The sequence below is a fragment of the Ictidomys tridecemlineatus genome, chromosome 1, assembly GCF_052094955.1.
Source record: "Ictidomys tridecemlineatus isolate mIctTri1 chromosome 1, mIctTri1.hap1, whole genome shotgun sequence".
Taxonomy (NCBI): domain Eukaryota; kingdom Metazoa; phylum Chordata; class Mammalia; order Rodentia; family Sciuridae; genus Ictidomys; species Ictidomys tridecemlineatus.
This window is the reverse complement of record NC_135477.1, coordinates 155,287,818-155,314,195: the sequence shown is the minus strand read 5'-3', so window position 1 is coordinate 155,314,195 and position 26,378 is coordinate 155,287,818. Positions and strand designations below refer to the sequence as shown.

The 26,378-nt window shown below is 36.2% G+C and overlaps 2 protein-coding genes across 2 annotated transcripts; both read left to right on the top strand.

Annotated features, from left to right (window-relative positions):
• The first annotated feature begins 7,857 nt into the window (after positions 1–7,857).
• On the top strand, positions 7,858–11,804 carry LOC144377838 (olfactory receptor 2Y1-like). The gene has a single exon (XM_078050197.1). It carries the CDS (start codon positions 7,864–7,866, stop codon positions 8,800–8,802), a length of 939 nt encoding a protein of 312 aa, XP_077906323.1. The 5' UTR covers positions 7,858–7,863; the 3' UTR covers positions 8,803–11,804.
• A 9,902-nt stretch (positions 11,805–21,706) lies between these two features.
• On the top strand, positions 21,707–23,215 carry LOC101978648 (olfactory receptor 2Y1). The gene is given in 2 exon segments (XM_005340871.3): positions 21,707–22,273; positions 22,276–23,215. Coding segments are annotated over 2 exon segments (936 nt in total). The 5' UTR covers positions 21,707–22,071; the 3' UTR covers positions 23,010–23,215.
• Positions 23,216–26,378: the final 3,163 nt, after the last annotated feature.

Genomic DNA, 26,378 nt, shown 5'->3' with positions numbered 1-26,378 from the left:
TCTTCACCAAAGCTGGGCTTGCCTTCTGGTCCAAGCCTCTTGGGTTATGATATATAAGGCTGGGAATATCATGTGGGTCCTACCAGAATTCCAATGTAGGGTCCATCTGAGGAGTAATGAGTAACTCTTCTTGAAGATTAAAAGGCTCCTGGGGAATTCATGAGTAAGAAGAGCTTTTCTTTCCCATGATTACCAGAGGTAGGCATGAGGCAGACCCCAGCAGCAAGCACAGGGAAGCATGGAGAGAAGCTCTATGAGGGACTGGAAAATGGTCATCACTGGAGGAACTGGTTTTTGGGCATCAGAGATGTGTCCAGTGTAGGAAGGTGAGGTTGACGCTGCTGAACACAGGGATTCACAGGCATCAGTTTTAGGAGGATTTTAGTGAGAAACTTCATTTGAATATGTGTGTTGTGTTTCTGAGATCAGACTATTCTTATCAGGACTCTGGGATTTTGGAAAGCAGAACACATTAATCAAGCAATGTGTTTGCAATGAAGCAGGCAGGTGCCAAGTTTTTGGTTTGGCAGAAAAAATTCAATATGAGGGAGAAAGGAAAGTAAACATTTAACCCAGAGAGTGCATAATGTTGGACCCCTATTCTTGCATGTCAGTTTTCTGGATAAAAAGCACTATATTTCAAGGATGTAGGAATAACTCCACAACCAACTTTCTAAATAAGAGTGAAACTATTGCAAGATGGCATGCCTTTCTAAGGATCTGTTTATAGCTGATTTAGGTGAGTGCTTACAGTCTCAGGAGGATTGGGGACACTTTTATATTCTACTGATGATCTAGGCAAGCCTGTAATTGCCAATATTGTAGACAAAAATCTGCTCTTTCTATGCTCTAGCATGGTTGCATAGGGAAATGATCAAATTAGAAATTAAGTTGAATATGGTGATTTTTTGCATGAGGGAAATTACAGTGCTTTATGGGATATAGCAAGGGGCTTATCTCAGAAGAGAGAAATTAAAGAATATTTATTAGAGGACAATATGTTTGAACAATGACATTTTTTTGGTGTACATTCTTATTTGTGTGTCATATTGGTTGTGGGATATCTAATGTTTTGTGAAATATTTAGCAGCACACTTGGCCTGAATATAGTATATGCCAGTTGTACCACCCTCAAATGTCTACAGATATTGCCATTTATGTACTTAGTGGTCAAACCACTCCTGTTTGTAAATCTGTATCATAAAAGAAGTGACAGAGAAGTTGTGACTTGCATCCAGGTTGATTTATCAGAAACTGATGACCAATTTTCTGTTTTTATAAACTGTAGTTATGGTGCCTTTTCATAATAGTGCACACAAGAGGAGGAGTTTTTAAGGAAGAGAGAATGAGTTTAGTATTAGAAATGCTGAGTTTGTTGTTCCTGGGGTCTTCCAAGAGGAGATAACCAGAAAGAAGGTAGAGTTTAACAGATTTTTAAAATTATTATTCAGGTAAGTACAGACAATGAATTAAGAAATGATTGCCATATAATAGTTTATTACTCACAGTTTCTAAGACACATGGGCCACACAGTGAAGCATTAGGTTAGTTAGGATGCAGGGGTAGTGAGGGAAACTGTGGAGGCAGCCTCTACTATGGTTTCTGCAGTTTGGAACAGGGCAGGAAGTTTTAACTTGAAATTTGTAAATATGAATAGTTTCAACACACTCTGGTATTGAAAGGAAGTCTTTAATTTTATGGTATCTGACCTTGGATTGATCAAGATATTTTACATAATGGCTCAGAGTCTGAGGACCTATTAAAAACAAATGAAGGAGATGGCTGAAATACAAGCTCTAGATTAGCTCATTTGTTCATCTAAGTTGTATTTTCAAAAACAGTCTATTATTGTCTCTAGGAATATCTATCCCTGAGAGGGGCAAGACCTCCATGGTCAACCAAACACCAAGTGTCAAACCATCATATACACAAAATAAAAATGCATTTTTAATACAACTGGATTATTAAAGTCTGAAATTCGTATTAGACATTGTGGGTGGAGACATGTATTTGGGTGTTATCCACATAGAGATTTTGTGATTCAAGTCTTGAAATGGATGGCATCTTCTAGAAAATGTCTTTAGAATGTTAAGAGAAGAGGGTTTTGGTTGGAACCCTGAAGAGATGTAAATATGTAGAGAATACACAAACAGGAGCATACCAAGAAGACTGACAGATGGCCAGAGAGGAAGAAAGTATTCAGGAAGGCAGGGGCAGAGGTTTTGTGTATAAAGGGACAATAGCCAACCTGACCAAGAAGAGAACTGAAAATGTCCTCTGTTATCTCATAAAATGTGGAGAGCACAGAATTAGTGGGTTGAGTACTGAGTGGGAGGGGAAGTGGTGGAAACAGTGAACAGAGACTACTCTCTCAATAAAATTATCTATGAAGAGTAAAAAAGACATAAAGCAGTAACAAAAACAGGACATAGAGTGAAAAGAGATATGTTCAAATGGGAGAGACTTGCTCTTAAGGAAGAACCAAGAGAAGGGAATGGTAAAGACACATTGGAAAGCCTGAATTTCAGGTTTGATTGATTTGCATTTTTGTGTTATTCTTTTCAGAAGAATTTGTTAACCTGATTTTAGGTAGGTAAACTGTAGAGAATGCATTCTTTCAGAATTGAGCAGATATTGCAGAATGGTAAGTTAAAGATACAGACATGATGACTCAAGGAATGCAAGACACAAAAAGATGAATGCAAGGAGCAGACAGAAATAAAAGGGCAAAAGAATAGGCTTGAGGAAATGAGGCAGGAATTCATAAATCAAATTCTTGGTTTGATATTTGGTACAGGGTAACTCTGTACTGGTTGGAGTAAAGGGACATGAGGAAATGGCTAGCATATTTCCTTCCTGTATATTGGTTTTATTAAATTTGAGATTTTGGGGTAAAATCTAAAAGTCAATAGGCTCTGTCGTGGTTTGGATCTGGATTATTCCCCCCAAAACTTACATGCAGAAGTTGTGGTCTGCAGTGTAGCAATGTACAGTGGTTGACCATTTAGAAATGATTGGCTCATAGGGCTCTAATCTCATTTGTGGACTAATCTACTTGATGGATTAGTAATTCAAATGGACTACTGGCACGTGGTAGAAACTGTAGGCAGACGGGACCTAGTTGAAGAAAGAAGATATGCCCTTGGGGACAATATCTTATCTCTGGTCCCTTCTTCTGTCTCTGCTCCCCAGTTGCCATGAGCTAAGCAACTTTTCTTCTGCTTCACCCTTCCCTTATGATGTTCTGTTCACCTCAGGCCCAGAACAATAAAGCCAGCCAACCAAGAGTGAAACCTCTGAAACCTTTCTTCCTCTAAGCTGTTTTCAGATAGTTGGGTCATAGTGATGAAAATCTGACCAACAGGCCCTGTTGACTTATATATTGAGAATTTGGTCAACTCTTACCTCATCTTTGTCTTCTGCTTTTTAAATATTTTTATTAGCAAAGTTTTTTTATCATGAACATTTAATGTATAAAACATGATGACATGGCATACATTCAAGTAGGATAAGTGTTAATATCATGAAGCAAGTTAGCATAAAAATTGCTATACACAATTTCTCATTTTTTCTTTGTTTTTGTGGAAAGAACAGCAGAATAGCTAAAGTTTGTTAACATAAATTCCAAATACAGTAAAATATTGTTGCCTATTGTCTTCATGTTGTGTTTAGATCTCTAGATTTTATTTTTATCCTAAATGTGTTCAATTTTGAATCCTTTGACCTATATCTTCACCTTTCATCCTCCCACCTAATCCTGGAAACCACATTTCATTTAGTATCTCTATATATTTGATTTATTTTTTTTTTACATTGTACATCTAAATGAGATCAAGCAATTTTTTTGTTTTTCTACTTCAGGCTTATTTCCCTTATATAGAGTCTCCCAGTTTTATCTTTGTGGTAGCAAATGGCAAGATATTTTTGTATTGTTCATTTTGAGTTGTTCTTTGTACGATATAGGTTTAATTTCATTCTTTTGCATGTGGAAATTTATTTCTGCCAGCACCAGACTACTCTTTCCTCATTGTGTTCCTGGTGAAAAATTAATCAAATATATTGCTCTTTATGTCTAGGTCAAATCTTCTGTTCTACAGGGCTATTTGTTTTTTGTTTGTTTGTTATGATTGCTTTGTAATAAAAATTGAAATGAGAGTATGTGATGCCACAACTCAAATATACTCAATATACAAGTATACTCAATATAATTGAAATTATATAATTACAATTTTATATACATATACATATAATTTATTTGGATCTTGGGGATTGTCCTTTACTTTTTGTGAATAACTGAAATATGTGCAAGTTTTGTGTCCTCCATTCCATATTTCTCCAAGTAAAGTTTAAATCTAAATTCAATTCTTCCAGTCCAAAGATATCTCATTCTGTTATCTACTAAAGTGGCCATTTATATTTTATATTATATTTTAAATGTCCACATTTCATCATGTTGAAATACTTTTATATTATAGTTTTATTCTTTATCCATGCTGATTATAGTTCTAAGCTTTTGTTCAATTTCAAATATATGAAGCATATCCATGTGACATTATAAAAATCACTCACAAACATATAGAGCAGTAACAGTTAAATCGTTTGTGCCACTAAGTTAGAAACAGTGAAAGTGTGTTAACTCTTTCACATTGCAAAAGGAAACCAATATTTTGGGGACATTTATATGCCCAAGGCATTATCTAAGGGTAGGAATGCATTCATTAATTTACTCAACAAATTTTTCATGATTCTTATATATACCAGGTACTGCCCTGGAATAGGGATATAAGGGTGACTAAGTTAAGCAGAACCTACTGCATGTGATGAATAAACACAAGTTCTAAAAATCAGAATAGAATACATATAATTTAATCTCAATCAAAATCTTATGAAATAATTTATTTGTTTGTTACATAGATAAGCAGAATAAGACTCATAGATATGCATTTTTTTAGAACAGATGGAACGGTCAGACTTGAGCAATAGGAACAGTTATTCACACTAGAGCTGTTGCTCTCTACTAAGGTGGTCATTCAATAAAAAGTTCTGGAGTATTGGTTAAGGTATGTGTGAATTAATACTTCAGTATTGTTAACTCACAATTTATTTATCCTTTCCCTTGAGAATGCAAGAAAGCCTCCAAATTCATTATTTTCATTGACCCAACATAGATCCATTGATGATGATGTTCCAGTTCAGTATGGGTATGGAGAAAAATCAGCTAATTAGCAGGAGGCATCACGATACCAGATCATAAAGTATACTATAGAGCTATAGTAACAAAAATGGCATGGTATTGGTACCAAAGTAGACATATAGACCAATAGTATAAAATAGAAGAAACAGAGATAAACCAATATAAATACAGTTTCTCATACTAGACAAAGGCACCAAAAACATACATTGGAGAAAAGATAGCCTATTCAACAAACAGTACTGGGAAAACTGGAAATCCATATGTAGCAAAATGAAATCAAACCCCTGTCTCTCACCTTGCACAAAACAACTCAAAGTAGATCAAGAACTTAGTATAACAGAGATCCTGCACCTAACAGAAGAAAAAGTAGGCCTAAATCTTCATCATTTTGGCTTAGGATGTGACTTCCTGAACAAGACTCCTAAGTGCAATAAGTAAAATCAAGAATCAATAAATGGGATGGATTCAAACTACAAAGCTTCTTCTTAGCAAAAGTAACAATCAATAATGTGATGAGAGAGCCTACAGAATGGGAAAAAAATCTGTACCACATACACCTCAGACAAAGCACTAATCTCCAGGATATACAGAGAATGCAAAAAACTTAGCACCAAAAAAACAAATAACCCAATCAATAAATGGGCTAAGGAACTGAACAGACACTTCACAGAAGAAATACAATTGATCAAAAATATATGAAAACATTTCATCACCTCTAGCAATTACAGAAATGCAAATCAAAACTAAGATTTCATCTCATTCAAGTCAGAATGGAAATTATCAAGAATACGAGCAATAATAAGTGTTGAAAAGGATGTGGGGAAAAAGGTCCACTTATACATTGCTGGTGAGACTGCAAATTGGTGGAACCATTCTGGAAAGCTGTATGGAGATGCCTCAGAAAACTTGGAATGGATCTATCATTTGACCCACTTATCCCACTCCTTGGTTTATACCCAAAGGACTTAAAATCAGCTGATCCATGTGGATGATGATCCATAGTAGGGCCAGGGAATAGGAAAGATTGAAGGAACTTTGGTTGGTGAAGAGGGCAGTGAGGGTAAGGGTGGGTTGTGGGGATGGGAAGGATGGTAGAATGAGACAGACATTATTACCCTATGTACATGTATGATTACACTGCTGGAGTGGTTCTGCACCATGTACATCTAGCCAGAGGAATGAGAAGTTGTGCTCTATTTGTGTACAATATGTCAAAATGCATTCTACTATAAAATGAATTAATTAATTAATAATAAAGGGAAAAAAGAATCAGCTAATTAGGAAAAGATGTTTCATACTGAGCACGCCAGGCTTTGTTAATCACCTGTTTTCTGCTTTGCTTCCTGACATATTTTCATATGACATTTTTGGATCTTTGCTACAAGAAAGACCAACTTTTCATGGAAGGCAATTTTTCATGCCTATCCCTTTTCTAACCTCATTAAGGTATGTTGTTAGTTAATATGTAGGTTTCTTAGAGGAATAGAATTTTTAGATTAGAAAGTCTAATGCTACACATTACAAAATTTATCTAAAAGCTATTAAGTGTAATGAATTAAGCATTAATTTTTCATATCTTGTGTATCATACAGGAAGAAACTAATATTTTTTAATATTGAACTTATTTTCTATGAATGAAGAGTTCACAGCTCAAGAAAGGACAAAGATATGTAAAAAGAATTTTAAGGAAAGGACAAGTGCTAGAAAGGAGCTGTACAAAAGGGCTGGGCTAGAAAAAATAAGAGCAGCTCTTTCACATAGGTACATAGGAAAGTTATGTTAAATTTGTGCCACTATCTTTCTCATTCTGATTCCCTCACCCCTTCTAGTCTAGTGAACTTCTATTCTTCCCCCTCTATCCACCTAGTCAGTTGATGAAGTCAGGGGAGGGGTATTCCAGGCATGATGGCTCAAAACTTGGAACACACACACACACACACACACACACACACATATATATATATATATATATATATATATATATTTGCCATCAAGGCATGAATCCACACCCTTCTCAGTCCATATGACAGATGGCATTTGATCATGAACTGGGCTTCCAGGACGGATGCACTGGTTATGTTCTTCTAGCAGAAGGTAGCTTATTAGCATTTAGATGGGATTAAATTTGTGATCTCAGTGTGCTTAATCCTTGACTCAAACCTGAAATAGGATTCCTAACAGATCATGGAGAAGAGCAAAGGAAATAATAGAGAATAATAATGCTGCACTTTTACACCTTAGATATTTAAAAGCAATTTAAAATTACTATGTTTTGTCTAATCTCAATGCAATGCAGAGACAATGTCATCTCTACTTTAAGACAAGGAAGCATCAGATCTGTAAGTCTGAGTGACCTGGCTAACATCACAGAATACACAGGCAGCAGGGCTATGGTTCAAAGATGACATCATTTACAATCCAGTGATTTACACATTTAAGGAAAGAGTAAAATAGAAGACTTCATAAAACTGAACCGATTAGCAAAATAAAGAAATTCATTACTGAGGGAGTACTGTGGATACATTTTTTCAATGTTTTATTTATTTTTATTTTGTATTTGTTCTTTTTAGTTATATGTGATAATAGATTTCATCTTGATAAAATGTTTTAATTTATGTTCTTTGTAAAGGCATTGAATTGTCTTTCATTGTTTGTGCAGGTGCAAGGCTATGGGGAGTTTCAACACCAGTTTTGAAGAGGGCTTCATTTTGGTGGGCTTCTCAGATTGGCCTCAACTGGAACTTATCTTTTTTGTCTTCATTTCAATTTTCTACTCTCTAACTCTTTTTGGCAACACCACCATCATCGTTCTCTCCCAACTGGATCTTCGACTGCACACACCCATGTACTTCTTCCTCTGCCACCTCTCCTTCCTGGACCTCTGCTATACCACCAGCACTGTGCCCCAGCTGCTGATCAATCTTTCTGGACTGGACAGGACCATTAGCTATGGAAGGTGTGTGGCCCAGCTCTTCATTGTCCTCTCCCTGGGTGGAACTGAGTGTGTGCTCCTGGTGGTGATGGCCTTTGACCGCTATGCTGCTGTGTGTCGTCCACTCCACTACACAACCATCATGAACCCCCTTCTCTGCCAGTCCCTGGCTATTGCTGCCTGGGTGGGAGGTCTCATGAACTCTCTGTTTCAGACAAGCCTCATGATGGCCATGCCTCTCTGTGGCCTCCATTACCTGAACCACTTCTTCTGTGAGATGCTTGTACTCCAGAAGTTGGCTTGTGAGGACACAGGAGGCACAGAGGCCAAGATGTTTGTGGCCCGAGTCATAATCATTGTTATTCCTGCAGCACTGATTCTAGGCTCCTATGCACACATTGCTCAGGCAGTGCTGAGGATCAAGTCAATGGCAGGGCGCAGAAAGGCTTTTGAGACCTGTGGGTCCCACCTCCTTGTGGTTTGTCTGTTTTATGGCTCAGCAATGTACACATACCTCCAACCCTTGGATAGTTACTCTGAGAGTGAAGGAAAGTTTGTTGCCCTTTTTTATACTATAATTACCCCTATGCTCAATCCTCTGATCTATACCCTAAGGAACAAGGATGTGAAGGGAGCTCTGTGGAAGGTGGTGGGGAGAGGCAGAGACTTGGGATAGGAGGAGAAAAGAGGGTTAAAAACATTTCCTGTCACAGCTCTCTTCTATGGAGCTCATCTTGTTTCTTATGTGTGTAGATAACAGTTCTCTAACTTAGCATTATCTTCTCCAACGCCATCCATTTACCTGAAAATGCCATGATTTTATTCTCTTTTATTGCTGAGTAAAATTCCATTGTGTATATGCCACAGTTTTTTTTTATCCATTCATCCATTGAAGGCCATTCTGCTGTCGTGTATTTTAAAAAATAAAATCAATTAAATAAAAAAGATAATAGTTTTCAGTAGGGCACAGCATTTTTTTTTAAAAAAATTCTTTGAAATTTTGAAGGGGAGATCTCTTGAGATGTTTATTTGCTATGATATTTGTTCAGTTGTGAGTAATGAGATGGGAAGAGGGTGCATCATGACCACATAAGAAAAATGATGTTGGGTTCTTGACATGTTTGGGAGTCAGAGTATCATCAGTTCAGATTGACCACAATTTTTCCAGTTAACAATGTAGTGCCATAAAGATGACACTATGACAAAGGCAGAGGACATGAGTTCACCCTGATTTTCTAATTATCTGGGATTCTGCCACATTCCTTCTATCTCAGGACCTTTTCTCAAAAGTTTCTTACAGTGGTTACCCTTTTATGATACTTGGAACAAATAAAAGATTATGAACAGAACTACTTCATGGAGCATGTAAATTTCAGACATGGGTGTCATTTACCTATTGAAGAAATAAACAACCTTGTTATTCCTGAATAATAGGAGAAAGAAACCTCTTGCCAGCTTCAGAAATAGTTTCAGTAATGCTACTGGAGTCATGGAGAAGAAATTTCCCATATAAGGTCAAAAAGAATAAAGAAGAAATGAGTATGCGAATTATGAATTTAAAATGAATTATAATCACATATGTTGGCAGAGTGAAGAAAAATATATATAAAATATTGCCCTCAAAGAAATTTAACATAGGACATAAATTGAAGCAAAGTGCTAATTCATAATTTTAACACATGTGCAAGCTTATTTGAGATCTTCTATTCCATTTTTGCATGTTTATGTTTCTTTATTTCAGTATCACATTTTAGTCATTATTTTATTTCATGTACTTAAAGAATAGTGTCATGTTAAAAGTGCAGGTATCATTCTTTTCTATTGATTTTTTATATATGACAGTGGAATGCATTATAATTCATATTACAATATAGAGCACATTTTTCATATCTCTGGTTGTATATAAAGTATATTCATATCAATTCGTGTCTTCATACATGTATTTTGGATAATGATGTTCATCATATTCCACCATCATTTCTAACCTCCTGCCTCCTCCCTTCACCTACCACCTCTCTACCCTATCTAGAGTTTGTCTATTTCTCCTATGCTCCCCCTCCCTACCCCACTATGAATCAGCCTCCTTATATCAGAGAAAACATTTGCCTTTTTTGGGGGGAGGGGATTGGCTAACTTTACTTAGCATTATCTTCTCTAACGCCATTCATTTCCCTGCAAATGCCATGATTTTATTCTCTTTTATTGCTGAGTAATATTCCATTGTGTATATAGGCCACATATTTTTTGTCCATTCATCTACTGAAGGGCATCAAGGTTGGTTCCACATTTTAGCTATTGTGAATTGTTCTGCTATAAACATTGATGTGGCTGTGTTCCTGTAGTATGCTGTTAAGTCCTTTGAGTATAGACTGAGGAGAGGGATAGTTGGGTCAAATGGTGCTTCCATTCCCAGTTTTCCAAGGAATCTCCACACTCTTTTCCATATTGGCTGCACTAATTTGTAGTCCCATCAGCAATGTATGAGTGTACCTTTCCCCCCACATTCTTGCCAACAGTTATTGTTGTTTATCTTCCTAATAGCTGCCATTCTGACAGGAGTGAGATAAAATCTTAGAGTAGTTTTGATTTGCTTTTCTCTATTTGCTAGAGATAATGAACATTTTTTCATATATTTGTTGATTGATTGTATATCCTCTTCTGAGACGTGTCTGTTCAGTTCCTTGGCCCAATTATTGATGGGTTATTTATTTTTTGGTGTTAAGGTTTTTGACTTCTTTATATACCCTAGAGATTAGTGCTCTATCTGAGGTGTGAGGAGTAAAAATTTGCTCCCAAGATGTAGGCTCTCTGTTCACCTCACAGATCATTTCTTCTGCTGAGAAGAAACTTTTTAGTTTGAATTCATCCCATTAATAAATGGGATTCTTGATTTTAATTCTTGTGCTATAGGAGTCTGCAGCATGACTCTTAATAGCCCAAAGGTGACAACAACTCAAATGAATGGAGAAGGCAAAATGATCTATTCATACAATGGAATATTTTTTAGTCATAAAAAAAGAATGACATGCTGATACATGCAACTAACTAGATGAACCTGGAAAGGATTATGTGAAGGGAAAAAGATAGACACAACACCACATAGTGTAAGAATCTGTTGATGTGAAATATCCAGAACAGGCAAATCTGTAGAAACAAACATACATTAGTGCTTGCTTGGGGTTGAGGATGAGAATGGCAAGTGATTGAAAATGGACAAGATGTGTCACTGGAAGGTAATGAAAATATTAAAAAATGATGAAAATCTCATTAAATATTAAAAATTAAAAAATTAAAATAAAAAATTAAAAAATGATAACAATCTCTGAAATAAGAGAAATTATATCCCATCTATGTATAATATATCAAAGTGCATAAATGCATTCTACTGTCATGTATAACTAATTAAAACAAATTTAAAAACTAATAAAAGGGGCCAGGGTTGTTGTTCAGTGGTAGAGTGCTTGCCTAGCATGCGTGGAGCACTGGGTTCGATCCCTGGGACCACATAAAAAAATAAATAAAATAAAGGTATTGTGTCCATCTACAATGAAAAAAATTAATAAAAAGTGAGCAAAGCAAAAAATTATGGATATTCATCTCTTGGAATATGATAAAAATCATCAAAATGTATGAATTATAGGGTGTGCGAATTATCTCTCAATAAAGAGATTAAAGCAACATATGATAGCTATGTGGTAAAGGAAACTATTATCATATGAAGAAAAATTTATCACTCTCCTATGCCCTTCCCACATTCAAAACCTTTGATCTAATAAGCAGCATAATAATGCACAGTTTGGGGTGAATCTTCTCACCTTTTTTGTGTGTTTACAAAAATATTTCCCATGTCACTGGGAACCACTTTACTCATTAATGCCTGGGTTTAGAGTCTGGCAATAGCACTCATTGTAGTGTGCAAACTTTAAAAACTTACTTCAACTCTCTGGGCTTCAGAGTCCTCATCTTAGAATAGGTATGAAAATGGTAGCAATCACCCAAGATTATTATAAGAATTAATTGTGTTAATATGTGCAAGTTCTTAGAATAGTGCTTTTCACATCATAATACTATATAAATTCAAGATATTGTTCTTTGAAGTAGCAGTTAATCTAAAAAGACATCTTCATCCTCTTGGAGAATAACTGTCTTTCATGATTGTAAGTAGTATTTTGTGGAATTTTCCTTAATCATATGTAGAGTAAGACCAAGTGTGTTAGTCAGCTTTTCATAGGTGTAACCAAAATACTTGAGAAGAACTTAGAAGAAAAATAAAGTTTATTTTGGGCTCACAGTTTCAGAGATTCAGTTTGTGGTCAACTGACACCATTGCTCCGGGCTGCAGGTGAGGCAGAATATCTTGGAGGAAGGGCATGGTGGAGGAAAGCTGCTCAGCTCATGGAACCTGGACAGTGGGGAAGGGGAGTTAGAGGTCAGAGACAGAAATAGGCCAAGGCCACATCCCCAGTGACCTGGCTCTTCATGCAAAGCATCACTTGCTTACAGTTACCTACTACATTTAAATTATTAATTCATCCGCTGATGATATAAAAGCTCTCAGAATCTAATAAATTACAGCTCTGAACATTGTATATTGAATATCACATTTCCAACAACCAGCTTGTGGAGGGCACTTAATATCAAAAGCATAGTCCCCAGTAAGGTAATACTGCTTTAAATATTATTGATATTCCTTTCTAGTTTTATGTTCTCCAAATAAAAAGAGAATTTGAACTTGTCACCTTGTTCTCAAATATTTCAGGTCATGTCTATCTTTTGAAGACTGGAAACTTGTAGAGAGATAATTTTTTCTTCATTTATTTCAGGAAAAGAGAAGACATTGAATACAAGTTTGATATTGCATTTCTAACTACCACTAAATCAATGTCTACCACACACCAGGCAGCTCATACACATTGTGTCATCAGGGCACAAACAGTGGGACAGGCTACATTAACAGCATAGTACAGTTGGGGAAACTGAGACTGAGGCATGTTGAGAAAGCTTTTCAAGGTCACAGAGATTGTAAAGGCAGAGGTATTTGTCCCATCTTAACTATGATACCATTAATGCAACTTTTGATTTCACATGGCATTTAGAATGGTAAATGGATCATTTTATCTTTAAATTTGTTGTGCATAGAATCAGATTATAAAGAGAAGAAATATATTGAGTCATTGAATACATTTATGTGAAAAATAAAAATAATCATTTTTTTATAAAAGAAATAAAATATTAGTTGATAGAAAATAAATGAGACCATGAGTATTAGAAAACTCCAGAGAAGGAAGACATTTGGATTGTGATAAACATTTTGCTTTCAAATGAGAAATGATATTTGGTTTGATTGAAGGTCTAGTAGATTGAGGTTCAAATTTGGGAAAGTGTGAGGAATCCCAGGCTACCGAGTCCCATGAATAAGTGAGAAGGCATGTTCTGAGGACACTGGATATATCAGTTTGGCTTGGGCAGAGTGGGGGGAAAGGAGAGAACTGAGGACTTCAGGGTAGATCTTGAGCCAGTCAGTTGGTTATAATTGCTACATTGGGACCCAGAGTTCTCCAAGGCCAGTCTGGGTATGCAATTCTTTCTCCACTGCTCTTAAAGAGATTGTGACAGTGTCTCCAGAGGATAATTGGCAGTGTTCAGTCAATTCTCCCTTGTGGGAGGTGGTCTGATAAACAACACCAGCTCATTCCTGCTCAGCTAGTTAGGGTGACTGAACCAGAGTGCAGAGAGAAGATGCTTCCATCTCCTATTCTGGACCTCAGCAGGCTCCCCTGTGGAGGGAGAGAACCATGTAGAAGCATGACTTCTCCAGGACAAGACTCTGGTGAAAGCCCTCCACTCCACAGATGAAGTCAGGACCACGGAAGAACCTGTCTTTCCCAGACATCTCTAGATGTCACCAGTGCTGAATGGTTTCCACGTCATTTTGAAGGCAATAGAATTGAGGAAGGTAAATGTAAAGTGTAGACATCAGAACCAGGAGTCAGAGTTAGAGTTGTTGAAAATCAATCAAGAAAGTTTGGAGACAATCATGGAGGTTGGAAAGAATTTATTGTATTTAGAGACAACGTTATGTGGGGAGTTGGCATTAAAAAAGCAATTTGTTAAATTCACCCTTTGAATGTCAGTCAGCTGACTGGACCCCAGGTGTGGTTTTCTGGATCAATACTGGAAAGCATTAGCATGTTATTATGAAGGATTTTAAAAGAGTCTTGAATATCACCCTAAATACTTGGAGATAGGAAGGAGATTGTGTGTTACCTAGTGTGAGAGCTATGGGCTTAGAATGAGAGATGGAGGCTGTAAGTGCAAACTGTGATGGAGAACAGGGAGAAGAATTCTTTAATAGTTAGTTAGGTTTGGTAGTGAGTTTAATCCTCTTTAAACTAATAGAAGAGTTGTAATGTGAACATAACACGAGGAAGGAAAATATGATTCAAATTGAAGGATCAATGTCTTACAATAAGGCAGTTCATAAGAAATTTATAGGCTATCATCCTTCACATAGGAGATTATCTTTTCTGGCTCAAAGTGCCTGTGTCATGGTCAGAGAATAACATTAACTTGGGGAAAGAGATGAAGAATTTAGTACATGATTCTGATCTCAAGAAATTCACTATTGACTGGGGGTTTAGCTCAGTGTTACAGTGCTCTCCTATCATGTGTGAGGAGATGGATTTGATTGCTCAAATGGCAAAAATGTTTAGTATATACAGAGTTGTTCGCAGACAAAGATGACTTATAAACACTTAGAGAGAGATGCCATAAAAACAGGAGTCATTAGGAAGCAGTTTTATCATTCTACCTTTTTCCTCTTTTACTAAATGACAAATTTGGTAAAGAAATGGTCATTTTGAAGTTTCTACCTTCACTTAAGGAATATGGAATCCATAAAGATTGCATAGATTGATTGTTTCCTTCTGCAAATGGAGTACTGTCATTTGAAAGGAAGTTGGGGTTTATTTTGTTTGTTCCTCTAATGAGAACTTCCCCCTCTTTCCTATGTGTATGAACTGGGACTGTTCATATGAAATAGAAGGTTGTCCATCCCCTGAGCTATCTAGATCAGTGCTGGGCTTGCCTTCGATTCAGACCCTCTTGGGTTATGAGATATAGGGCTGGATATTGTGCGATATCTACTGGAATCCCAATGCGTACTCCATTTGAAGAGTAATGTGCAACTATTCTTAAAGATGAAAAGGCTACCAGGGAGTTTGTGAATAAGAGCTTTTCTTTCCATGATTACCAGGTATGTGGATGAGACTAACCCCCGCAGTTAGCCTAAGGAAGGGTGGCAAGAATATCCATCAGGGACTGGAAAACAGTCATCACTATAGGAAGCAATTTCTGAATGGCAGAGATGTGCCTAGTGCGGGGAGGGTGAGGTTGACTGGGCTGAACACAGGGAGTCACAGTCTCAGTAGAGGTTTTATGGGACACTTCCTTTGGTCATGTATGCTGTGTTTCTGGAGATCAGTCCATTCTCATCAGGACCTTGGGATTTTGGAAAGCAGGGCACATTAACCAGGAAATGGGTATGCAATGAGGCAGGAAGGAGCCAAGTTTTTTAGGTAGAATAATTTAACAAGATGGAGAAAGAAAAAAAAACTTTAGCCTAGAGAGTAAATAATATTCTGTCCTTGTTCTTGCACACTAGCTTCTGGATAAAAAGCACCAGATTTCAAAGACAAAGGACTAACAAATGAATTGACCTATACAACTTAATTGGGCTGGTCACTTAGAAGTCATTGTGCATTATGTTTCTCTTTCTTTTTTCCTTCCTTCCTTCCTTCCTTCCTTCCTTCCTTCCTTCCTTCCTTCCTTCCTTCCTTCCTTCCTTTCTTTCTTTCTTTCTCTTTTTCTTTCTCTCTTTCCTTCCCTCCTTCCTCCCTCCTTTTTTTTCTTTCTTTCAACAAAACACTCTGATGGCATGCCTTTCTAAAAGCTGGTTCAGGTGAGTGCTTACAGTCTCAGGGGCATATTTGGTACTTTTATCTTTCACTCAACAGTCTAGGCACTAAGTCTTGCCAATATTGTAGACACAATTCTGCTGGTTCTAGGCTATAACATGGTTGCATAGGGAAATAATCAAGTTAGAAGATAAGTTGAACATGGTAATTTGCATATGAGAAATTACAGCACCACATGGGATTATATAACAAGGGGCTTATCTCAGACAAGATAAATAAATAAATAATATCTCTTAGAGGACATTTTCTCAATCTCAGCAATAATGACATTTTTGAATAAGATAATTCTTATGTGATAAATTTGGGTATGAAATGTCTAGTGTATTGTAGGATGTTTAGCAGTACATCTGACCAATAGATGCCAATTGTACCCACCCAAAATTTCTACAGCCATGGCCATAAATGTCCTTAATGGTCAAATTACCCCTGTTTGAAAAACTGTATCACAGATGAAGTGACAGGGAAGGTGTAACTTGAATACAAGTGGAGTTGTTGAACATTGATGACCAATTTTCTATTTTTGTAAACTGTGTAGCTGTGGTGCCAGTCCCTGACAGGGTACAGAGGAGGAAAAGAAGTTTTGAAGGGGAAAAGGATGAGTTTCGCATTAAACATGCTTAATCTGTTGTCCCTGGCAGTCTTCCAGATACCCAGGAAGAAGCTAGAGTTTAATAGGTACTTTTTAATTATTATTTAGGTATGGTGAGACAATGGATCAGGAAATGATTGTCATATAAAAGTTTATTACTCACAATTCCTTAGAGGAGGAGATATGGCATGCCACATGGGGCCATACCATGAAGCACCAGGTTAATAGGGATATGAGCCTCTACTATGGTTTCTGCAGTTTGAAATGGGACAGGTAGTTTAAACAGGCTCGAAATGTGTAAGTTTGAATATTTTCAACAGTCTCTGGGAAATAAGGGATGTCTTAAATTATATGGTACCTGGCCTTGGTTTGATCAAAGCACTTTACATAATGGCTCAAAGTGTAAGGATCCAGTTCAACCCAAATAAAGGAGATGGCTGAAATATAAGTTCTGGATTAGGTGATTTGTCCATGAAAATTGTTTTTAGGAAATTCTTTTGTTGTCTACCCCTGAATAAGACAGTACCTCCAAGGTCCATCAAGTCCCCAAGTATCAATCCATTATATATTTGTATATACATTATATATATATAATAAAATAATGTATATATATTCATATATATTTTAAATATTCAATATAAATATATAGTTATATACTCATATATTTATATATACTACATATGCTATATATAAGTATATAAACATTTAATGTATACTTATATATGTTATATATAAAATAAAATGCATTTTAATACAACTGGCTTATTAAAGTCTGAAATTCATATAAGACCTTGTGGGTGGGGACATACATCTGGGTGTTATCCACACAGAAACTCTGTGGATTCAAGCCTTGAAATGGATGGCATTTTTCAGGAAGGGTCTTTTGAATGTTAAGAGAAAAGGATTTGAGGTGGAACCCTGAGGAGGAACCAGAAGATGTAGGGAGTGCACAAAAAGGAGCACACCAAGGAGACTAAGAGATGGCCAGAAAAGAGGAAGATATTCAAGATGGAAGAGGAAGAGGTTTTGTGTAAAAAAAGGATAGTAATCAACGTGACCAAGGAAAGAACTGAAAATGTGCACTGCGTTTTTTCATAAAAATTAGAGAGGACGTAATCCATATAGTAGTGGGTTGAGGATTAGTGGGAAGGGAAATGGTGGAAACAATGAGTAGAGACAATTCTGTAAAAAAGTAATCTATGAAGAAAGACATAAAGATGAAACCAAAATTGGTCATAGAGTGAGAGGAAATGTGTTTAAGTGAGAGAGGCTTGCTCTTAGGTACCTCTATTGGGAAAGAGGCAGTAGAGAGCGGAATGTTAAAGACACATTGAAAAGACTGTGAATTTTTGATATGATTAACTTGGATATTTGTGTTATTCTTTTCAGAAGAATTTAATTAACCCTACTTGAGCTATAGAACCTATAAATATTATATTCTTCCAGAGTTAGGTGGATGTTACAGAGTGGTAAGTTAGAGATACTGACATGGTGAATATCAATTGAACAAGGAATACAAAACACAAAGATGAAAGTGGGGAGCTGAGAGAACCCAAAGGACAAAAGTGTAGGCATGAGGAAACAAGGCAGCACTTCATTAAACAATCTCTTGGTTTGAGACTTTGTACAGTATCAGATTTTTAAAGACATGTGAACAAATGGCTGGTACATTTTATTATGAATTAGGAAAGTACAGATCCTGTATTTCAGTGTTTAATGAATCTGAGATTTTTTTTACTAGAATTCAAAAGTCAATAAGTACTGTTTTGGTTTGGATCTGGATTATCCCCCAAAAGCTCATGTGCAGAAGGTGTGGTCCCCAGTGCAGCAATGTCCAATGATTAGCCATTTTGGAAAAGATTGTCTAATAAAGTCTCTAATCTCACCTGTGGATCAATTCACTTGATGGATTGATAATTTTAATGGACTTCTGACAGGTGGTGTAAAATGTAGAGACAGTAGATAATATAAATGTGCCACTGGGGACTATATCTTCTCCTTAACCCTTCTTCTCTTTGTCTCTGCTGACCAGCTGCCCTGTGCTGAGTAACTTTCTCTTATCACACCATTCTACCAGGATGTTGTGTCTCACTCCAGGCCCAGAACAATGGAGCCAGCCTACCTTGAGTGAAATCTCTGAAACCTTTTCTCCTCCAAGTTGTTTGTGTAAGATAGTTTGGTAAGAGTGATGAAAATCTGATTATCACAGGCCCTATTGACATAAATTGGGGATTTGGTCCCTCCTTTCCAACTCATCTTTATCTTCTGCTCTTTATTTCTTATTTTATTTGCAAGAATAAATTTTATCATGTATTTTTAAGGTATAAAACATGATACTATGAAATATATAAATAGTATCATGATGCATGTATACTATGATCATGAAGCATGTTAATATACATTTTCTCACAATTTCTCATATTTCTTTGTTTTTGTGGTCAGAACAGTTAATATTTTTAATTTAACATAAATTCCATCATTTTAACGTATCATTTCATGTTATGATTAGATCTCTAGACTTTTTAACTCTAAATATCTTCTATTATCCTTTGACCTATATCTTGTCCTTTCATCCCCCCATCTCATACTGACAACCACGTGCTATTTATGTTTGCATATTTTGTTTATGTTTGAATCTGGATTATCTCTTTCATTGTACATCTAAGTGAGATCAGGCAAGTTTTGTTTTCTATTTCTGGATTATTTGCCTTATATAATATCTCCCAGTCTTATCCATGTTGTGGTAAATGACAGGATCTCCTAGTCTTACCCATTTTGAATTGTTTTTGTGCATGGTCTAAGGTCCAATTTCATTCTTTTACATGAAGAAATTTATTTCTCCCAGTACCAATTATGAAGGGAATTATCCTTTCCTCATTGTGACCCTCTTGAAAAATTAAATTATATTTGTATCTAGGTCATGTCTTCTATCCCATTGGTCTATATATCTGTTTTTCTGTGTGTGTATGTGTTGTGTTTAAGAGTACCAGATATTTTTGTTTCTATTGCTTTGTAACAAAATTTTAAATCACGAATTTTGATACCACAACTTTGTTTTACTTTCTAAGTATTGCTTTGGCTGTTTGGTTTTGTCCTTTATGTTTTATGAACATGATTGTTCAAGAATAAATTTTATCATGTATATTTAAGGTATAATTCTTGACATTCTGTCAAGTTTGCAAGTTTCATGTCATCTATTCTACATCTATCCAACTAAGATTAGGAAGTTAAGTTCAATTCTCCCAGTTCAAAGATATCTCATTTTCTTATCCACTAAAGTACCCACTTGTTTTTTAAATCTCCAAGTTTTATAATATTATTATTATATCATAATTATTGATAATTATTATCATAATTATCAATAATTATCATATTTTATTATGATTTATTGTTTATCATGTTAATTATACTTCTAAATTTTGTTAAATTTCAAATATATGAAGCATATAATATGATATTATTAAAATCATTGATAAACACATGGAGCAAGAATGATTAAAAACTTTGTGGAACTAAATGAGAAACAATGCAGGTGTGTTAATTCTTTCAGGTTGCAGAAGAAACCAATATTTCTGAGACGTTTATGTGCACAGATCACAGAATCAGGGTGGTCAAAGCATTCATTAATTTATTCAACAATATTTGTCAGAGTCATTTATTTACTAGGCACTGCCCTGGGATGGGAATAGAAGAATAAGTTAAGCAGACCCCATTTCATGGAATTTAAAGATTAGTGATGGAGAAAGATAAGTACTAAGAGTGGGAATAGCTTTTGTTTTTAATCACCAATTCAGAATGCATGTCATTTAATACCAATAAAAATCCTATGAAATGTTATTTATTTACTTGTTTTATAGGTAAATGAATTTGTTTTATAGGCAAAGATATAAAATTTTCAGAACAGGTGGAGTAGCCAGTCAGTGGTAGAACTGATCAGCAGGAAAAGGTACTCACACTAGGCTGTTGTTCTCTGCTATGATGGTCATTCAATAAAAAGCTTTGGAGTATTGGTTAAACTACATATGAATTAATACTTCATTATCATTAATTCACAGTTAACTTATCTTTTCCTTTGAGGCTCCAAGGATAGCCTCAAAATTCATTATTTTCATTGATCCAGCATAGATCCATTGATGATGTTCAGAATGGAGAAGAATTAGGAAAAGATCTTTTATACTGAGCACAGCCAGGCTTCTATTGATCATCTGTTTCCTGCTTTGTTTTCTGAAGTATTTTCATGTGACATTGTTTGGATTTTTAGCTACAAGAAAGACCAAGCTTTATGGAAGACAACTTTTGATGTCTATCCCTCTTCTAAATTCATCAAGGTGTGTAGTTAATATGTAGTTAATATGTATTAGTTAATATGTAGGTTTCTTAGAGGAATAGAATTTCATGAGATTAGATTAGAGAATCCAATGCTGTACACAACAAAATTTGTCTAACAGGTACTATGTGTAATGCATTAAACTAACATTCTTTCATCATATCTTTGTATCATAAAGGAAAATGCTGATTTCTAAAAATATTCAACTTGTTCTCTATGAATAAGGAACTCTCAGCTGAGAAAGGTACAAAGACAAGGGAAAAAAATTCAGTGAGTGGACAAGTGCTAGAAAGAAGCTGTACAATGTGGGGGTGGCTAGAAAAGTAAGAAGAGGCCTTTCAGTGGATCTCAAGGATGGTCCTTATCAGCTAATGAAATCAGGGGAGGAGTATTCAAAACATGATGACTGGAACAATTTGTTACTGATCCTTTTTTTTTTTTTCATTTTTAACTACTAAGGAACAAATTTTCTCAGTTCATGTGACAGATGGAAGCTGATCATGAGCTGGGTTTCTGGGACAGGTGCACTAGCTACGTTCTTCCAGCAGATGGTAGCTTATCAGCGTCCACAGGTCAAACTTGTGATCTCAGGCTGCTTTATTCCTTGATTCAAATTTAAAATAAGGTAACTAACAGACCTAGGAAAGGAGCAAAAGAAAATAATAGAGAATAATAATACTGTGTTTTTATATTTTAGATATTTAAAAGCAGTTTCCACATTACTACATTTTGTCCTAATTCAATGCAATGCAGAGATAATGTCATCTCCTCTTTCAGACAAGGAAGCACCAGATCCACAGGACTGAGTGACCTGGCTAATGTCACAGAACACACAGGCAGCAAGGCTACAGTCAAATAAAGATGACATCATTCCCAATCCAGTGATTTACAGTTTAAAGAAAAGAGTAAAATAGAAGACTGCACATAACTGAACTGAATAGCAAAATAGATAAAGAAATGCATTACAGAGGGAATACTGTGAATAATTTTTTAATCCATGTTCTTCCTGGAGGACATTGAATTGTCTTGCATTATTTGTGCAGGTGCAAGGCTATGGGAAGTTTCAACACCAGTTTTGAAGAGGGCTTCATTTTGGTGGGCTTCTCAGATTGGCCTCAACTGGAACTTGTCTTTTTTGTCTTCATTTCAATTCTTTACTCCCTAACACTGTTTGGAAACATAACCATTATCACACTTTCACAACTGGACCCTCAACTGCACACGCCCATGTACTTCTTCCTCTGCCACCTCTCCTTCTGGACCTCTGCTATACCACCAGCACTGTGCCCCAGCTGCTGATCAATCTTTCTGGATTTGACAGGACCATCAGCTATGGAGGGTGTGTGGCTCAGCTTTTTATATCGCTCTCTGTAGGTGGAACTGAGTGTGTGCTTCTGGTGGTGATGGCCTTTGACCGCTATGCTGCTGTGTGTCGTCCACTCCACTACACAACCATCATGAACCCCCTTCTCTGCCAGTCCCTGGCTATTGCTGCCTGGGTGGGAGGTCTCATGAACTCTCTGATTCAGACAAGCCTCATGATGGCCATGCCTCTCTGTGGCCTCCATTACCTGAACCACTTCTTCTGTGAGATGCTTGTACTCCAGAAGTTGGCTTGTGAGGACACAGGAGGCACAGAGGCCAAGATGTTTGTGGCCCGAGTCATAATCATTGTTATTCCTGCAGCACTGATTCTAGGCTCCTATGCACACATTGCTCAGGCAGTGCTGAGGATCAAGTCAATGGCAGGGCGCAGAAAGGCTTTTGGGACCTGTGCGTCCCATCTCCTTGTGGTTTGCCTGTTTTATGGCTCAGCCATGTACACATACCTCCAACCCCTAGGCAGTTATTCTGAGAATGAGGGAAAGTTTATTGCCCTTTTCTATACTATAGTTACTCCCATGCTCAATCCTCTGATCTATACCCTAAGGAACAAGGATGTGAAGGGGGCTCTGTGGAAGGTACTGGGGAGAAGCCAAGACTCAAAATAGAAGGGGAAAAAGGGTTAGTAAAAATTTCTATGACTATGGCTCAGTGGTAGAGTGCTTGCCTAGCATGTGTGAGGCACTGGATTTAATTCTCAGCACAATGTATAAATACATGAATAAAATAAAAAAGGTCCATCAACATCTAAATTTTTAAAACAATTTCTATGACTTTTATATGATGGAGCGCATCCCTTTCCTTGTAGTTAGTCTGTAGCAATAAGTTCTCTATAAGACATGAGGTTTTACTGCTGCCCTTTATTGGAATCAGAAAGTGTGGATCTCTTGAGTTGATCAGCTGTCATGATAATTGTGCAGCAGAGAATATGTGTTGATTTGTATCACTACTTTCTAAAAGAATGAGATGGGAACAGGATGCATTGTGAACACTTATGAAGAGTGATATGGGGTTCTTTGCATATCTGAAGATGATAGAAGAATCATTTCTTTTTGACCACACTTTTTCCAATCAGATGCCAATGTGCTGCCATGTAGAGGGCACTGTGACAAAGGCAGAGGAAATGAGTTGACCCTGATTTTCTGATTATCTGTGACTCTGGCCACATTTCTTCATATCTAAGGGCCTATTTCAAATGTTAATTCTTATCGTGGTTCCCCTTCCAAGATACTTGGGATAATGGAGCATGTAAATTTCAGAAATTAGTGTCATTTACTCATTGAAGCAAAAGGTAAAAGCAATTGGTCATCACTGAATAATGGGAGAAAGCAACATCTTGTAAACCTTACCTGGTGTCTCATTCTTGCTGCTTGGTGTCATGGAAAATTTTCTCATCTAAGGTGCACTTTTCTAAGAAGATAAAAGCAATGATATACAAATAAAGATATAAGAGGGAAAATTTTGAAATAAGGCATACTATTACATTGTACCCCAGCATTGAAAGAAAATTATACAGAAAAAATATTAATCTCAAAGAGAGTGAACAAAGGAAATAAATATTTAAATTATATATTTGATTAGTAAATTTATAAATAAATAAATCTTAAATATTCATTATTTGACCATACAAATGAAAGTTAATTTGAGGTCTTTGCTTTATCCATTTTTTCGATAATTATATTTTTTATTGAAGTACCACATTTCAATGATTATCATTTTATTCTATGTACTTATAAGATAGTTTCATGTTACAAAATGCAGGTAGTTTTGTTAATAAACTTTTCAATGTTTATAAATTTCAATTTGATGGAGTCATCATTAATTTCGATACTAATCTCTATTATTTGCTTAAAAAAGTAAAGCTTGTGTGGAATAAATTGTAATTAATCTCATAGCCATATTGTGAGAGTTTTTTATATTCATATTTTGTTGTATTATTTCCTCAAACATGATGAAAATAAGGTCCAGAGTGTTTAAGGAACTTACTCACATTCACATAGCCAATATGGGTTCAATATGTGATCCAGAATTATGCAATCCTAAAAACAACCTTTACTTCAACATTCTGCCAGTTCTTTTTCTGAGAGTGATTTTTTTTTGTACTAAGGATTGACCTCAGGGGTACTTGACCACTGAGCCACATCCCCAGCCCCTATTTTGTACTTTATTTAGAGACAAGGTCTCATTGAGTTGCTTAGCACCTCTCTTTTGCTAAGGTTGGCTTTGAAATCATGATCCTCCTTCCTCAGCCTCCTGAGACTACAGGTGTGTCATTGGACACGACTGAGAGTGAATTTTTAATAGAGGAAGATTGAGGCTAGAAAGAAACATGGTATTCGGTAAAACGGAAGGCATGAGAATACAATAGAGAAAGGACAATCTATTCAACAATGGTTCTGGGAAATATGGCTATGCATATGCAAAAGAGTGAACTGAGATTTTTACTTTATGCCACATACAAAACATGACTTAAAATGTATCAAAGGCAGGCTGGGGTTATAGCTCAGTAGTAGAGTGCTTGCCTTGTACATATGAGGCACTGGGTTTGATCCTCAGCACCACATAAAAATATATAAATGAAGTAAAGATACTGTGTCTGTCTTAAAAAATCTTTAAAAAATGTATCAAAGGCTTAAACATAAATATGCAACTATAAGGCTCTTAGATGGAAGTGTGAGAAAATCTTTATGATATTAGACTTGGCAATAATTTCTTGGATATGACACCAGAAGCATAGACAATAAAAGTAAAACTATATAAACAGGACCACACCAAACTTAAAAACATCAGTGCATAAAAGACGGACAAAATATTTTCCTTTTGTTGGCGGGGGGTCATTTCAGGGATTAAACTCAGGGGCACTCAATCTCTGAGCCACAGCCCTATTTTGTATTTTATTTAGAGACAGGTTCTCACTGAGTTGCTTAGCACCTCACTTTGGTTGAGGCTGGCTTTAAACTTGCAATCTTCCTGCCTCAGCCTCCCAAGTCACTGGGATTACAGGTATGAGCCATTTCACTTGTCTGGACAAATATTTTCAATTTATACATCTGATAATAGTTAATATCATTAATATATATATAAATATATAATGAGCACAATTCAACAACAAAAACCAAATAACCCAACTGAAAATTATGAAAGGATTTGAACAGATATTTCTCTGAAAAAGATAAACAACCAGTAATCATATTAAAAGATGTTCAATTTGCTAATTATTGGGTTAATTCAAATCAAAACCTCAAGGATATACAATACAGCTTAACATCCATTAAGACAAATACCATTTAAAAAATTCCAAAGATGACATGCATTGTGGAGAAATTACAACTCTTAGTGCATTCTTGGTGATAATGTTAAGTAATGTCATCTCTATGTAAAACAGTATGGAGTTTCCTTAAAAAAATAAATAAAAGTAGAATTATCATGTGATCAACCCATTTGACTTCAGGGCATATATAATTAGAAAGCAGATTCCCAAAGATATATTAGCATATCCATGATATTAGAACTCTAGAGAAAAAGGACCAATAGGTGCTGATTATATATATATATATATATAGTGCGTGTGTGTGTGTGTGTGTGTGTGTGTGTGTGTGTGTGTGGAGAGAGAGAGAGAGAGAGAGAGAGAGAGAGGAGGGTATTTTACTAGTAAAATTGCTCATGCAGTTGTGGAGTTTGAGAAGCCCCACAATGGTCCTCCTGAAAATTTGAGACCCTGTAATGCCAGTAGCATGGCTCAATTCAAGTCCCAAACCTCAGAACCATGAAAGCCAGTGTTGCAACTCTCATCCAAGTCTGAAGAGCTGAGGTCCAGGGTTCTAAGTCCTGGAGTCCAAAGGCTGGAGAGCCTGGAGTCTTAATTTACATTGAAGGGAAAGGTATGGAATCTTAGCTTCAGAGAGAGGAAAAATAATTACCTGATCTTTGCTTTTTTGTTCCATTCTGTTCCTAGCTAATTGAACAGTGACTGCTAA

Coding starts and splice junctions, on each gene's coding strand:
- LOC144377838 (XM_078050197.1), top strand. CDS start 7,864: ATGGGGAGTTTCAACACCAGTTTTGAAGAGGGCTTCATTTTGGTGGGC.